This window comes from Stegodyphus dumicola, chromosome 3, assembly GCF_044657685.1.
Source record: "Stegodyphus dumicola isolate Sdum_Otavi_A_Nest chromosome 3, ASM4465768v1".
Lineage (NCBI taxonomy): Eukaryota > Metazoa > Arthropoda > Arachnida > Araneae > Eresidae > Stegodyphus > Stegodyphus dumicola.
The window spans coordinates 130,920,156-130,935,172 of record NC_140770.1 but is presented as its reverse complement, the minus strand read 5'-3'; the positions used below and the strand labels follow the sequence as shown (position 1 = coordinate 130,935,172).

The window sequence follows — 15,017 nt, the reverse complement described above, 5'->3', positions numbered from 1 at the left end:
GTTAGAAATTTCGAAAAACCTTCATTCGTAATTATATTTTTCGATTCATCATTCAGTGTAAAAATTAAAATTCTGTCATCAGTGATTTGGTCGTTAAACAAGGATTTGTAAGAGAAATTCTTGAATTTTGATCAATTCTTGTGGAACATTGTATTATCATCCAAAATACAGATGTGAAAAAAAAAGTTCAAGAAAAAAAACTAATTTACAAAAAACCATATAACAAAAAATTTATTATTCAACTGAAAGAAAAGTATAATTTTTATTTTGTTTAGATTCGAGTACTTTTGTAATTGTACAGAATTTTTACTAAAATAAAGTATGAAATATTTTGTTGAAGTATTACGCGAAACTATTTTGTCGAAATAAAAATTTAAATAAAACAAATTGCAAATTAATTTACCTTGCTTTCTTTCCACTAAATACATATCTGGTTTATAGGTTGGGGGGGAAGGCGCAGTTGTGAGGATTTCTTTTTATGTCCGGATATTTTATTATCCCAGTTTAGTTTCGGAATTATACAAACAAAAATTACAAAATTTATTTATTTTTATTGTGACATCAAAATTATTTTCAAATGAAACCAGTCTTTGAAAGCATTTGAAACCGAAAGATAATAACAAAGTAAATGAAAAGTTTGCAATGTCCGAAATCTTTAACATTTTTTCTATTACTTCTATTAAAATTTACAAAGATAAAATTCACTTTTCACAAATTTATCAAAATATTGAACTACGATTACCCTTCTTTTAGCATCGCAACAAAAGAAAACATGCGAAAATTAACCTTTTTTTTAAGAAGATAATCCAACAGCAGAAAATTCGCAACAATTAATGTTGCGCATCACTGAAATAAGTCACGTTTTGACGCTTTCAAAGAAGTCAAGAGAAAAATATAGAACACTGTAATGAGAAAAATAGCTGTTCTTGGTAATTTTGAAATGGGTAATTGTTGTTACTGTTATTATTATTCCAAACTGCTTCTGAAAAGATTGGGTGCAGTTTTATAGCACGCACTCCTACGCATCCATTAAGCCTAATAGAATTTTTAACGATCTTTATGTGTGATACTGCCATTATTTGAGATCATTTCACGGGTACTGGAAGAAGAGAATTCAGGTTGTTCCAATTTTTTTTTTATGGTCACGAACTGTGAAGAACACCTTCCTTCCTTACCTTCCGTAATCGCTGCACTTGCTTCCTGTCGAAAGTGGTCAGTAAACTAGAAGAGATGTCTGAAAGTGTAACTACCACCCATGGAATTTCGGGAAGGTTTTTGTCATCCACGGAACGAAGCATGTCCAGTGCTTGTTCACCCCCGACGAGGAATACAACAGCTTTTAGACGATCCTATAAGGAAAAAGTATAATCAGTTTAAAAATCAATTTGCTTTTACATCTTACTCCTTGACTTTAAACAATGAACGGGTAATGGCAAAGTGACTGTGTGCGAATAGTTTTCGTTTAGAAGTTAGAATCCTTTTCAGCATTAAGTTTATTTTACAACATAGCCATAATACATATTGTGAAAAAATACCTCAAAATAACTCTTTTTTTCTACATGCCATTTTGAAATGAAATAAATGAATGAAATAATAAATAAAGTTTTAAAAAATTCTTAATTTACGAAATTTACATGTAGAACATTAATTGATATTAAAGATAACTGTTATTAAAGGTATCTGAAAGCTTATTTACGGAACATGTTGTACTTTTATACTACTTTTATACAAGTACTTTATATTTTCACGAAGCAAAATGCTAAATTGAAATGAACTGGGGAAAAAAGGGAGATTGGGATCTTCTGGCGTTACCAGTGTTATAAGACAAGTCGAGAAAGGTTCTGATGTAATCACTTGCGCAAAGCAATTCACTCTTCAAACTATGTTCCATGAAACCCCGGACTTCTAGGTGGCTCTTCAAAGGATTCTATAACCCCGGACTTCTAGGTGGCTCTTCAAAGGATTCTATAACCCCGGACTTCTAGGTGGCTCTTCAAAGGATTCTATAACCCCGGACTTCTAGGTGGCTCTTCAAAGGATTCTATAACCCCGGACTTCTAGGTGGCTCTTCAAAGGATTCTATAACCCCGGACTTCTAGGTGGCTCTTCAAAGGATTCTATAAGTCAAAACCACAATCCGAAAGAATTTTTGAATATCACGTAAACTGTAAAACTAATTTAATTTACTGAATAGTATTTTTTCCAATTTTTATCTTAAAATAATATGAAGTAATATATTTTTATGAGTAATATTGATTTTTTGTTATATTTTGCATATAAAGAGCCCCATAACCTTGATATATTTATGTTTTTTCAGCATTTATGTTTCAGAAGATAATAGAGTTTTCAATGAAAAAAAAAAACTGTAATTTTAAGGGTTTCACGAAAGAAAATTAATGTTTTAGGGCTTCCCGATGCAAAAATGTTTGAAGGCCATGAAAAGTATTCTGAGGATCCGTGAATTATGTTAAGGAAACGACTTGATACACGCAAAGGTAAACGGACTCTTGCCCGAGGTTTCCACATTTCAGGCTTCCTCTAAATATTTCTTTAATATTTAAAATGTGTAAAATAGTTAATATTATAGAAAGCAAAATATGTAACACTTGAAATAAGGCTTCAGTTATAGGTTTTAAAATAACTAGATAAGAAATAAGAATAAATTTTTTAAAAAAAAGTAAATTCTTCAAAAGTGAGTACTGTATAGTATTCTTTCACTCTCACTGGTGAAATCTCTGTTTGTAAACTAATTCTTATAAGTTATTTCTCCCGCCTTCTTAGCATGCCTTCGTGGTGTAATGGTCAGCACACTCAACGCGTAATTGAAAGGTCCGAGGTTCGAGTCTTGGCGAAGGCACTGCTCATTTTTCACATCTCCTGCTTTCAAAAAATACCTGATGTCTCTACAGTGGCACCCGAACTAAAAAAGGTGGTGGATTATGATTCTCCACTACCAGGATTTGACGAATGGGTCCCCTAATTCCCAATCGCCCTTTAAAAGGGGAAGTATATAAGGTATTTCTTCCGCGTTCTTAGCATGCCTTCGTGGTGTAATGGTCAGAACACTCGGTGTGTATCAAGAGGTCCAAGGTTCGAGTCCCGTCAATGGCATTGCTCATTTTTCAAGTCTCCAGCATCAAAAAATTCTAATGTCTCTATATGCTAAATTGCCTACTCAGTCTCTTCGTTTATCGTTCACCGGAATCTCGATTTGTAAACTGATGTTAAACTACCCAGTCAATCTTTTCGACTGCCGTTTAAAGAAACTTCGATTTATTAACTAATACTAACTTGACCAGTCAATCTCTTTGCTTATCGCTCAGCGAAATCTCGATCCGTAAGCTAATGCTAACTTGCCAAGCCAGTCTCTCCTCTTATTGTTCAGAGTAATCTTCATTTGTAAACTGGTGTTAACTTCAATAGTCAACCTTTTCAACTACCGTTTAGAGAAATATTTATGTATAAACTAATGCTAACTTGCCCAGACAATCTCTGCTATTGTATAATCACCACATTTGCAGCTCATAATATCATGGGAATACGAGGTGCTATTTTTAATTATCACAGATGAAATAATATACTAGATTATTAATTTGTTAAACAAATTAACAGTATTTTTTGTCTCATCTTAGTAATTTAATTAATTAAAATTTACAATGAAATCAATAAGATTCTTTTCTTCTTTTTATCCCCATTTTTCCCCAGGGGAAAAACAAGATCCATGTTTAAAATGTATAAATTTATATTTTATATAACACATAACAAAATTTATATTTTATACAGCACATAATAAACTAAAACCACGAAAACAAAATATATAGAAAAATGAAGAGGATTTTTTGCTTAATTTTAAATGGGAAAAAAAGTTTACTATTATGCTATTTTACGAAATATTTTATATAATTCATATCAGTAATATTCATTACATTGAAACGAAGTATAGAAGAAGCCTTCATAAGAGTTTTGCCAAGTGCCTCCAAATTTTTAAAATCGGGTTTTGTATATAAATAATTTAATTTAAAATATTTCACTCCGAAGTCATTTGAAAAATAAAGTTGTGCGAACAATGGTTTCGTTAGAAAGGTAATTTCTATGCACTGCCATACCTTTCCATATTCAGAAAGCACTTTCAATGTTGCCAAAAATTCGTCATTATCCTGCTGCACACCGTGGTCTAGAGGAATAGCCTGCATTCCAGATATTTGGGCTTGACGTGAAAAATCCTCGAATAATCGACTGGGCGGGTCATCCTCTGCCATCACAGCAACTTCCAACAATCGCAGGTGGCGTAGGACACTGACCGCAGCCTGAAAGAAATCAAAATTGGTATTTGACACACTCAAGTTCTTTGAACTGTCAATGAAAGTAGCTTAAGGAAGTAATTCAAGAGCTTCTAATTCAGGCTGATTAATCATAAACACATAAAAGAAGCTCATATCCTTGATATTGACATCAGTTTCTTTTATTTATTCGTGATTAATCAGAAAAATAGAAGAGTATAGTTTTTAATAAGTTTCGACAGTCTCCCGACTACGAATAAGAAGACAAGAAAAACAGGTGTCGCTAGATTAATTGCAGATTCGCAAATTCATAATGAAATTCTGTGAATAAATGTTGTATTCTTACAATAAACCTCATGCATGCTATCCAGGAATAAGTGGTAGCATGTCCAGTCCATGTGGAAGGGCCTTGGTTAGAATCCTGCGGACGGCATAACTGAATTTTTTTCATGTTTTCTGATCCGAAATGATCTATACTATAGCGATTAAGCTGAAGTGCTTCTTCCCAGGTTCCATTCAAGTGCAGGAGAACTTCGCAGCGAGAGTACAGTTGATTTTTCATGTTTTATGGTCCAAAACCTCTAATACTCTCTACACTCAAATGCTGCCAAATGTTATTCAATTTTACTTAACTTTTAAGCATTAAAAGGCAAAGTACGCTTTTGGCATTATTGAGTAACGCTTTTTGGTTATTACAAAATACGAACACCTGAAGATAACTGAAGTCCCAAGAGATTCAAAAAGCTGTTAAGTTGTAAAAATTATTTTAAATTTCTCTTAGAGTTACTGCATGATTGCGCAAGTCGTACCACCGATTAAGTTGTACCTTTTAAATATTAAGCGTATATGGAGCCAACTGTCCTTTTTTCCAGCAAAATGGGGTTACCGCTTAACCAACCATATTGTTTCACAGCGTGTTGGTCTACCCGTAATAATTGTAATGGAGGCCGTGAAGAGAATATGATTTAAGGCCTAAAAGGCAAAGGATGGGTACACGACTTAATTTCATCTCCAGCACATGGGCTGGAGTTGAAAGGAAAATGAAAAAATATCTATCATTGTAATTAATTGTATTAACAAATTAATTGAGAGAATTTTTTTTATTATAATTTTCCAGTTTTAAATGTTGTACTACTTAAGATATAGGTGGTACGACTTATAGGGTTGAAACATAAGTATTGGCCGTTTATGTTGTGTTTAAAATTACGCGGTAAAAATAATATGCATTGGCATAATGTTTTGTGTTATTCGAAAGAGAATCTTTCTCTCTACAAGACGGCATATTTGATTGTTTTGTCTCAGCTAATTTTTGTTATTTTTCCGATCATTAAAATGGAGTGTTAAGTCGACAAGCATTTTCGACACTTTTTGCGTTTAATCGAGGCGCCAATGCCGCAGAAGCTGCACGAGAGATTTCTGAAGTGTATGGAGAAGGTGAAATGCCTGAACGAACTGCAAGAAATTGATTTAGCAAATTAAAAAATGGAAATTTCGACCTCGAAGACGATTTCTATTTATAGCTATTTTCTCTACGACGTAATGCAACCTTACCCTAAGTTTAAAACACTGCTCTGTCTTCTTTTGATTCATGTCACATAGGTGCAAGAGAGATTAAAAGACGACGAGTGTTTACTGAAACGCATGGCTTTGAAGGAAAAACTGTGCTATTTATAAATGTTGGCGCTGATCTGCTTGGAAAGAGTTAGTGTTGGTCAGAGGCCGCATTGTTCCCCTTTGCCGAGGTGCTCTTCTCTAATAAGTAGCTGACTTTAAAATCCAGGTATTTTGCTTTAGAAGTTTCGATTATGATGTCTACTGATTTCAAGGTAGGTAGTCTTGAAATCTACCTAAGTGAAAAAAGTTAGTGTGCCAATGAAAGAGACCCTATTGTGCGTAATTTCTTGCCTTATCGTTGCAATCCACCATAAGCAGACAAATAAAGGCTGTTGAATTTTAAATCTGTAATTTGATGGTAGTCAGCGTGATAGCTCACCGACATTTTAGGAAGCAAATCGTAATGGAGTACTACATTAGGGGAACTTTCTTCTAAGAATAGTTTAATCAGCAAACTTCCAAAGTTTTCGTTGCTTTCTAAATAAATTTGGAACTTTATACTCGAGGGTTTATATATATATATATATATATATTTAGATATATATAATTGCAAGACAATTAAAAACAAAAACAAAATATAAACACGCCTAGTATTTTCGCTTACTAAGCTGCTGAAAAATTATCAGTAAAGACATAAAGTAAGAAGTTTAGAACTACATTTCTAATTTTATTTTCTAAATTTAGAACTACATAGAATTCTGGATACAGAAAAACAAAAGATGGAGGAAGAAGAAGAGTGATTTCAATTCATTTCAATGTTCCTCCCCCCCTGACCAAGTGACATTGAAGTTGATTGGATTCCACTTCTGTTATGGTCTTTTTTCATATAATTTCATTAATTTTTATGAATTGGGGTATTGCTTGTTTGAAAGTTTTGGTTTTAACATTTTTTTTAATTCTTTGTTGCATTCATAGGATTATTTGAAATTTATGAATTATAAATTTCAATTTTTGGTCTTTGTGAAAAATTAGTTTCTAAATTTCTTTATATATATATGATGAATACAGTGGTACCTCGATATACGAGTGCCATAACATACGAGTGTTTTGAGATACGAGCCACCGAGTGTGCGACATTTTGCTTTGAGATGAGAGCAAGATTTGAGATACGAGGAATCGCACACTACACCGCTGCACACGACCGCAACATGAGAGCGCATGTTGGTGTCGTGTGCAGCGTCTAACAGTTTCTTCCACCTCAAACTAGACTTATTTCTTTGGGAAAATCCATGGGTCTGAAGGTGGATGAGAGAGATGTGAACGAACTCGTCCAGGAACAGTCTCAGGAGCTGACAACCGAGGAGTTACACGATCTACATTCGCAGCAGCATACGGTGGTTCAACGAAAAATTAGTTTTGAAGAGGAGCCAGAGGTGGAGGAGGTTATCCCTACAAAAGACATAAAGGAAATCTTGGGAATGTGGGAGAAAGTTGTAGAGTTCGTGGATAAAAATCACCCCGAAAAAGTTGTAACTGGTCGTGCATCGGAGTTGTTCAACGAAACTTACCTAACTCATTTCCGCAACATCCTGAAAGGGAAAAAGAAACAAACCTCCTTGGACAGTTTTTTTTAAACGATCTGCAGGTGAAAATGAGCAAAGCGTGACGAAATATGTATTTGTTATTTATAAATAAATGTTTCTTCTTGTAAATACATTTTTCTTATTCAAAAACACTTAACAAAAACAACTGAGGTGGTGTTTTGGGAACTGGAACGGATTAATGACATTTCAATTAATTTCAATGGGGAAAATTGCTTTGAGATACGAGCAATTTGACATACGAGCAAGGTTACGGAACGAATTAAACTCGTATGTCGAGGTACCACTGTATATTCATTATTTCAAATAACTGTACTTTTTTGTTACCTTTCTAAATTATTAGTACCTCATTTCCTTACAGATATGTTTGTTTTATTCTAGCCTCGTTTTCATAATTGTCCCCAGTTTGCCCACTAACAAACTGAAATATTAGTAGCTCAGCTCCTTATAAGTATATTTGTTTTGTTCTAGATTCCTTGTTTTCAGAACTGTCCCTAGTTTGCCCAATAATAAAATGAAATCATATAACTAGTGATAAGGAAAACCAAAATATTCTTGCTAAAATTTTAAAAGCTGAGAGTACAAAATATTTCTTCAGCTCAGAATTCGATCGAACTCAATTTTGTAAATATTTAATCAGTAAGTTTATGAGCCAAAAATTGTCTGCAAATTATAATAAAATACCACCTATATGTTTTTATAAATTTGATATTATTTTGATTGAATATTAAGCTAACACTTTATTTAGGTAAAAATATCTTGCAGTTATTTTAATAACCCCATTTTCTTTTCACAAACTAACAGTAGTAATAATGAGAATTACTCTCGCTAATGCCTCTGTGGAAGGAGCAGTGCTGAGTAGGTTCGCATTTGAAGACCCTTGAGTTGTGGAAATCACCGGCACGGAGAATGCGTTGAGCAGTTTCAGTGGTACTTCCAAGGAGTCCCAATTGCCCTCCGTCAAAACAGCTGAAATGAAAAAAGAAATGATTAAAATTTTTTTAAAAACAAATTCTGAAAGATTTCAGGTTTTAACGATCGCCCAAAAGGAATTGTTAAAGTTTGTTACGCTCTCGCTAAGCTCATCGTGTACAAGTCTATTTTTGCACTCATTCCTGTTTATCCATTAAAAAAAAAAAAAAAAAAAAAAAAAAAAACCTTTATTATTATCACACATCGTTTTCTTGGTCCATATCCCATATACAATTCAACAGCAAAAATTACACAAATTTTAAACTCAGTATAGCAGCATATGTTTAGAATTCCCAATGCAATGTTAAATGTTGGCATAATTTTTTTTTTTCAGTCTTTTCTCAGTTCATCACATCAATGTTCCGTTTTCTTAGTAAGATGACTTATAAAACTTTCCATAAAATTGAATTCAACAGCAAACTCTCAAAATATTTAAAAACAGCATATCTTTAGAATTTTCGATAGACACTCTCGTGATGGAGATAAAAATGTTTTATTCCGTACAGTGCTATCCACTGCTTGCTTTCGAATCGTATATTTTAAGCAAGAATTAATTAAAGTGTTACAAAATATGAAATAAATAATATAAAAATATATAATGTCATTTTATGAAAACATTGGATATTTTTAATTAGATAGATCATTAGTTAAACGTATTTTTATTAGGTAAATCAATCCGATGCAATTAAAATTAATTAATAAATAAATTAACGATTACTTTAATTAAAAGTGAGAAAGGAATTTTCTTAAGAACTGCATATATTGCTTTCAAATAGCTTATTTTGTTAATCCACAACAAAGAGATCTAATTTGAAAGATCTTTCTTTTATGCCAAATGGCAACTGACTCGCATAAAAATGAAATGAAGCATTTATATTGATTCCACGTAAAATCCCATTTCCCAATAGCTTCTTTCGGGTTAGTAAACAAACAAACATTCTTTATTATAGCAATGCATGGCAAACCAAAAAATAATAACATAAAAATGAAAAGAGACAAAGATATTTCTTAAACCTAAATCCTCTGTACAGGATTATTACAAATGACTCCTCGTGTTTTAAAATCCTGTAATTTCCAAGTTATTAATCAAGCAAGTTCATTATACCCGCATAACAAAAGGAGATTTAATATTATTCAATTACTTAATTATTTTAAAGATTTGAGACTATTTTATTGCATCAAGTTAATAGTGCTTTCCTTATGTGACTTTTACTTTGAAATTGTTTTGCTACAGTGGTCCATAGCAACCTGTTACAATAAATTAGTGTAATTTTTGCGTAATGAAAATTCGGCAACGTCAAAAACAAACGAGCGCCAAACGATATATAGTGTCGAGAAAGGATTCTGCTTATGTTCTGATGCAAGAAGTTTTTTAAAAAGACTTTACTCTAACGTTGTATTTGTGTTATTTTTTTTTTTTTCGCTTTTGCAGGTGAAGACGATGGTTCGGTAAAACCATCGAAACCAGTCTTGTGAAAATTTGAAAAAATAAGGCTAATTTTTGTTGTTTGACTTCTAAATTAATACTTGCTCGGCGTGTTATTGTATCTTAATTAGTTGTATTTGTGTTACATTCTTTTCAGCATGTTAACATTTTTTATGGAATACAATCTTGATAATATGGCTTAATAGGTAAGCCTGAAGATGTTTAAACTTATAAATGTGTATTTTGTAAGTTCTTTATTTCAGCACTTTGATTTAAATATTTGTAAAGACTGTTAACTTTGATTTTTAGGCCAAAGGACGTTAGCCCAAAAGGGCTATTAATTTCGTTTTCGCATTTTGCGTTGAAAACATTAAATGTCGGTTCAATTTCAAACTGTTGCCACCAATTATAGCCCTATATTATAATTAAAGAAATTAAATAATGAAGTATCTGCATAAATGTATGTCTGTTTCTCGCATTGTGATAAAACGACGGTACCTAGGGTCATCCAATTTTGAATAACGTACGTTTCCACCGAATATGGGCATCTGAAAGTCCAAATTTGGAATTTGTTTTATTATCTATTTCACATTTTGTAACTGTTAAACGAATTTTTGATTAACAAACTGAACGATTTCAAGGCGAGCAATGACAACACTGTACGGGAAAAAAAATATTTCCAGCGCGCGAGACTGTGTATCGGAAATTCTAAAGATATGCTCATTTTAAAATTATTTTAGATGTTGCAGTTGAACTGAATTTTATGGTTTAAGTACGAAGAGCATAATATTTAATAAATAAAAGTAACCCACAAAACGCTCTTTTGAGAGTAATGTAAAATTTGAAAGCTTTCAGATGTTTTTTTATATATTATTTGTGTTCTATTTGAGCTAAGCAAATTTTCTAACTTGTTAAATAAAGATTCGTAGTTGTTCTGACTTATTATTCATTAATAAAACTGTGCGAAATAGTAGATAGTGTACTGAAACGCCTTAACTGTGTTAAATGCACGACATATCACAACTGAATGCATCCAAAGTGGCCGAAAAATACAACTGGGAAAAAATACTAGTAGCAGACATTCAGAGCTCAAGATAATTGATGGTGTGTTGGTGTATTTAATTATGGCAAAGCACACTAGGGCTATCTGCCTAAGGGGAGGAATGCCTTCGTGGAGGACTTTCTAAGGGGAACTGGCTCGTATACACGTTACACATGGGGAAAACCACGAAAACACCCATGCAGCCAGCCCGTTCGCGGGATTCGAACCTCGAACCGAACTACCAGTGTTTAGCGACTTTACCGCTCGGCCGCTGGTGGGCCCAAGATAATTGATAACAAGCCAGTTAATTACATGAGCTACAAACCTTAACTTTAAACCACACACATGCTAGTTTACAGCAATCACTCATGACTGAATTCCTTTCTTAGAAACTCCCCAAGATTAGGCACAAATTTCGTAGAAAACAAATCATTCTTATAAACAGAAAAATACTGGATACCGGAAGTTGCTTTTTCCAGTCTGATATAATGATCGACTTATTTAATTATAAAATACAATAATTAGAAGAGCTGTCTGTTTTAAAGTCTGTTTACAGGACATTCCATGCACTCATCAGTAACTTCGGCAATAACAAACATGCTGGTCAGCTAGTGGAAAACTACAATACGTCATTGCCTGGTTTAGTCCAGATTACCTCAAGATCTTATCTAAGCCAGATTAGCAACATAAAGATTAATACGCTGCCATCCATTAGATGCAGACAAGGATAAAAAGAAAAAAACAAAAACACAGGAAAGTCAATGATTTTTTAGCCAAGCAGAGTGGTTAGTTGTGATAGATGCGTCTGCCTTATCAGAACAGATTTGCTAATGCCAATGAACTATCGTGGAAAGGCAGTTTAATGCACAGGAGCTATGCAGTATCTTCTGGTGATCTGTACTGAGCCGCAGAAATCACCTTTTTGCAATGTACTCTCAGACTTTTATTGCTTGATCATCACTGAATATTTTGTATGTTGAATATCCCACATTATCTCGTGTACGTAGCATGCAAACTTACTAGTGTAACCTTACAAACACCATTGTGGTATCGCATGTGTTCAGCTTGCGGGAAATGTTGACCTGCTGCAAAAATATTATCTTTTACAGACACATTAAAGTTGAAAATGACTATATTAGAGCAACAGTTAATTGTTCATTTATTTATATAGTAATCTGTAAGTTGTTCATTTACTTATTTACTAATTTGTAAGTTTTATTGTAGCTAATACATCATTTTTATGTCAGTTCTTTCCTGTAGTTTTTATTTCTTCCAACAGTAGTTACCAGAATGCAAATTAGATTGAAGATGCTGGCAGTCATCCAGTATTGCTGCACACTCTGATACGAGGAGTTTCACTTATGCACTGCTGAATGAATATCGTATCGGTTAGGATACAGGATTTGAGACTATTATTATCGTTTTAAGTCCTTGTGTTCCTGAAACCTTAAAGTAGTGATGGTAAGTAATTGTTAATTTTTTAGTTTGATTACAAGACGTAATTTATTAAATCTATAACTAAATTTTATCTTTTGTCTGTGTTATTGCAGTTTAGTGAGACTTCTGCTTTGTTTGCGAAGGGGAAAATTCGTCACAAAGAAAAGCGTTCACTAGATGTAAATTAGTAGATAAATTAGGTATCAATTTGTGGATTAAACTATAAGGAGTTCATTTTACACAGTAACATAAAATTAATGAGGTACACATCACCATAAGTTTCATATTACAGTGAAGCAAATAAAATAAAATAAGGTTACAGTAATAGAAAAGTAAATAACAAAGCAAAGCCAATAACTTGTTATGAAGTTAAGCTCAAATTCTAAGATTTAATATATATAATATATTTAGAAATCGCGATTTTTCAAAAATTTGCTATGATAAAGAAAGGGATGTTTTCGAGGATGTATAAAAAACCTCAAACTAAAAAATAAGACAAATAAAATTGAAGAATAATGTTATACAATAATAGTTAAAACCGCAGTGCATTTCCAGTGAAATAAAAGAACAATATGATAATATTTTCGTTATGCTATATAATATATTCAAGATAAAATACTATATGTATACAAAACTTTTAATGAGGAAATAAGGATTTGTACGACAAAAACGCTTTATTTTCGAAATAAAATTTGCTATTCCTCGCTTTCAAATCGTAGAGTTCGTAATCAAAAATTGGTAAATTTTACAAAATTTATATATGTATAAAGAAGAATGTTTCTGTGTTTATTTGTTTGTTCGCATTATTGATTTCTGATCATTTATGATAAGTTTTTTGTCACATTTAATCGATTGAAACTGAATATAGGTAAAATATTGGAGAAAACTTGAGACTTTACAACCATTTAATTAGAAAGACGAAAATCATGGAAAACTCCGTGCCATTGTTTCTGATAATGAGAGAGAATTATCTTATTTTTCTATCGAAATTTTTTATATTTGTTCCATATCGCATTAGACTGAAAAATGTATGACTATGAATCGTACTTTTTTTGCATCTTTATTAGATAAGGATTATAGCGGCATCGTTTTCTCTGTTGTTAGATGCATTATTTTCAATTTAACTTAACTGGCATCGGGTACTTCCTTTAGTATCTTATAATTTATCATCAGTCTTAGACTGATATCACATGCCTCATGATAAATACAAGCTACATTTCCACGCTCTGTAGCATACGGACTAAAATTCTAACATCGGCCCCATGCTTCATGCATTATTGTTATCTTGTCGCTGTATCATTTTTTATTCCTATTCTACACAATTCCCTCCTCCTCAAACTCCTCATATGATCTCGTAACTACACTCATGTCCACAAATTAAGGATAATTCGGAGTCACGCGGAAATCGAACTCTAAAATAAATATATCACCTGTAAAATCACTACACACATCTTCAAGAATCACATGCAAATTTCAGGAAGTAACCAGATAACACCGATGGTACGTCACAATGACGAAAGTGTAAGAGAGTGATATATAAGGAATACAGGCAAAGAAGTAAAATTGTTCGCAGGCGCTTTATAAGCATTTCATTGCAATAACCGAATAGTTATGACACAAAGGACGCATTTGAATGATTTTTTACATGGTAGAATTATCGGCCGTCTGGAATGTGGGCTTACCCAACTGGAAGTATCAGAGGAACTTGGAATTACCCAGAGTGTCATCTCCATGTTTTGGCAACGATTCCAAGATGATGGCAATGTGAGTAGACGTTACAGCACAGGTCGCTCCAGAGTTACAACGCCGAATGAGGACCGGTATTTGGCAGTTACTGCCAAAAGAAACAGGCCTCAGACCTGTCTCGTTAGCTCTCTTCAGCCACTGGTACGACAATTTCAAGGCAGACCGTGTAAAGACGCTTAGGACAGATTGGTCTATATGCTCGTAGATCTGTCCAGATGCGTTCCATTTACTGCAACTCACTGTCGCCTGCGGTTAGCCTGGAGTAGAGAGCATGCATTGTGGACACCGCAACAGTGGGCTTGTGTGATGTTTTCCGACGAGTCCAGGTTTAGCTTGCAGTCTGATTTTCACCGGACTTTCATATGGAGAGCTCCAGGTAACTGTTACCACCAAGAAAACATCATTGAACGACACCGTTACGGTGGTGCAGGAGTGCTCGTTTAGGGTGGAATTATTCTGGGTTCCAGAACTGACCTGCTTGTTCAAATCAGAACCATGACAAGCCAAATCTATCGGGACGTCATTCTGGAACAACATGTACGTTTGTTTCGGGGCGCAATTGGCGTACAATTCGTGTTTATGGATGACAACGCCCGTCCTCACAGTGCAAACATCGTAAACGAATGCATTCAATCGGAGGATATAACCCGTATGGACTGGCTAGCATTCTCACCGGACTTGAATCCAGTAGAGTACGTGTGGGATATGCTTGGCCGACGATTTGCAGCCCGTCAACCTCCTCCTACATGTCTACCGGAACTTCGGAGAGCATTGCTTTTTGAGTGGTGTAATATTCCCCAAGACCAGATCGATAATTTGATACTCAGCATGCCTAGGCGTTGTACGAACTGTATTGCATCGTCTGGGAGACATACAATGTATTAACAATCATACCAACCATGTAATTTTTTTTTTTTTTTTTTTTGTAAATAGGGTTTTTTTTTTTTTTTTTTTTTTTA

General features: G+C 33.6%; 1 protein-coding gene across 2 annotated transcripts in view; it reads right to left on the bottom strand.

The window, feature by feature from the left end:
- The window catches only part of LOC118183048 (uncharacterized), a 204,291-nt gene that overhangs the window by 37,413 nt on the left and 151,861 nt on the right, over positions 1–15,017 (bottom strand). For both annotated transcript variants that reach the window (XM_085813322.1, XM_085813323.1), the window contains 3 exons: positions 8,259–8,404; positions 4,107–4,307; positions 1,176–1,349 (listed from right to left, as the gene is read on the bottom strand). In XM_085813322.1, coding sequence (XP_085669448.1) covers positions 1,176–1,349; positions 4,107–4,307; positions 8,259–8,404 — 521 coding nt within the window. The remainder of the gene's footprint in view (positions 1–1,175; positions 1,350–4,106; positions 4,308–8,258; positions 8,405–15,017) is intronic.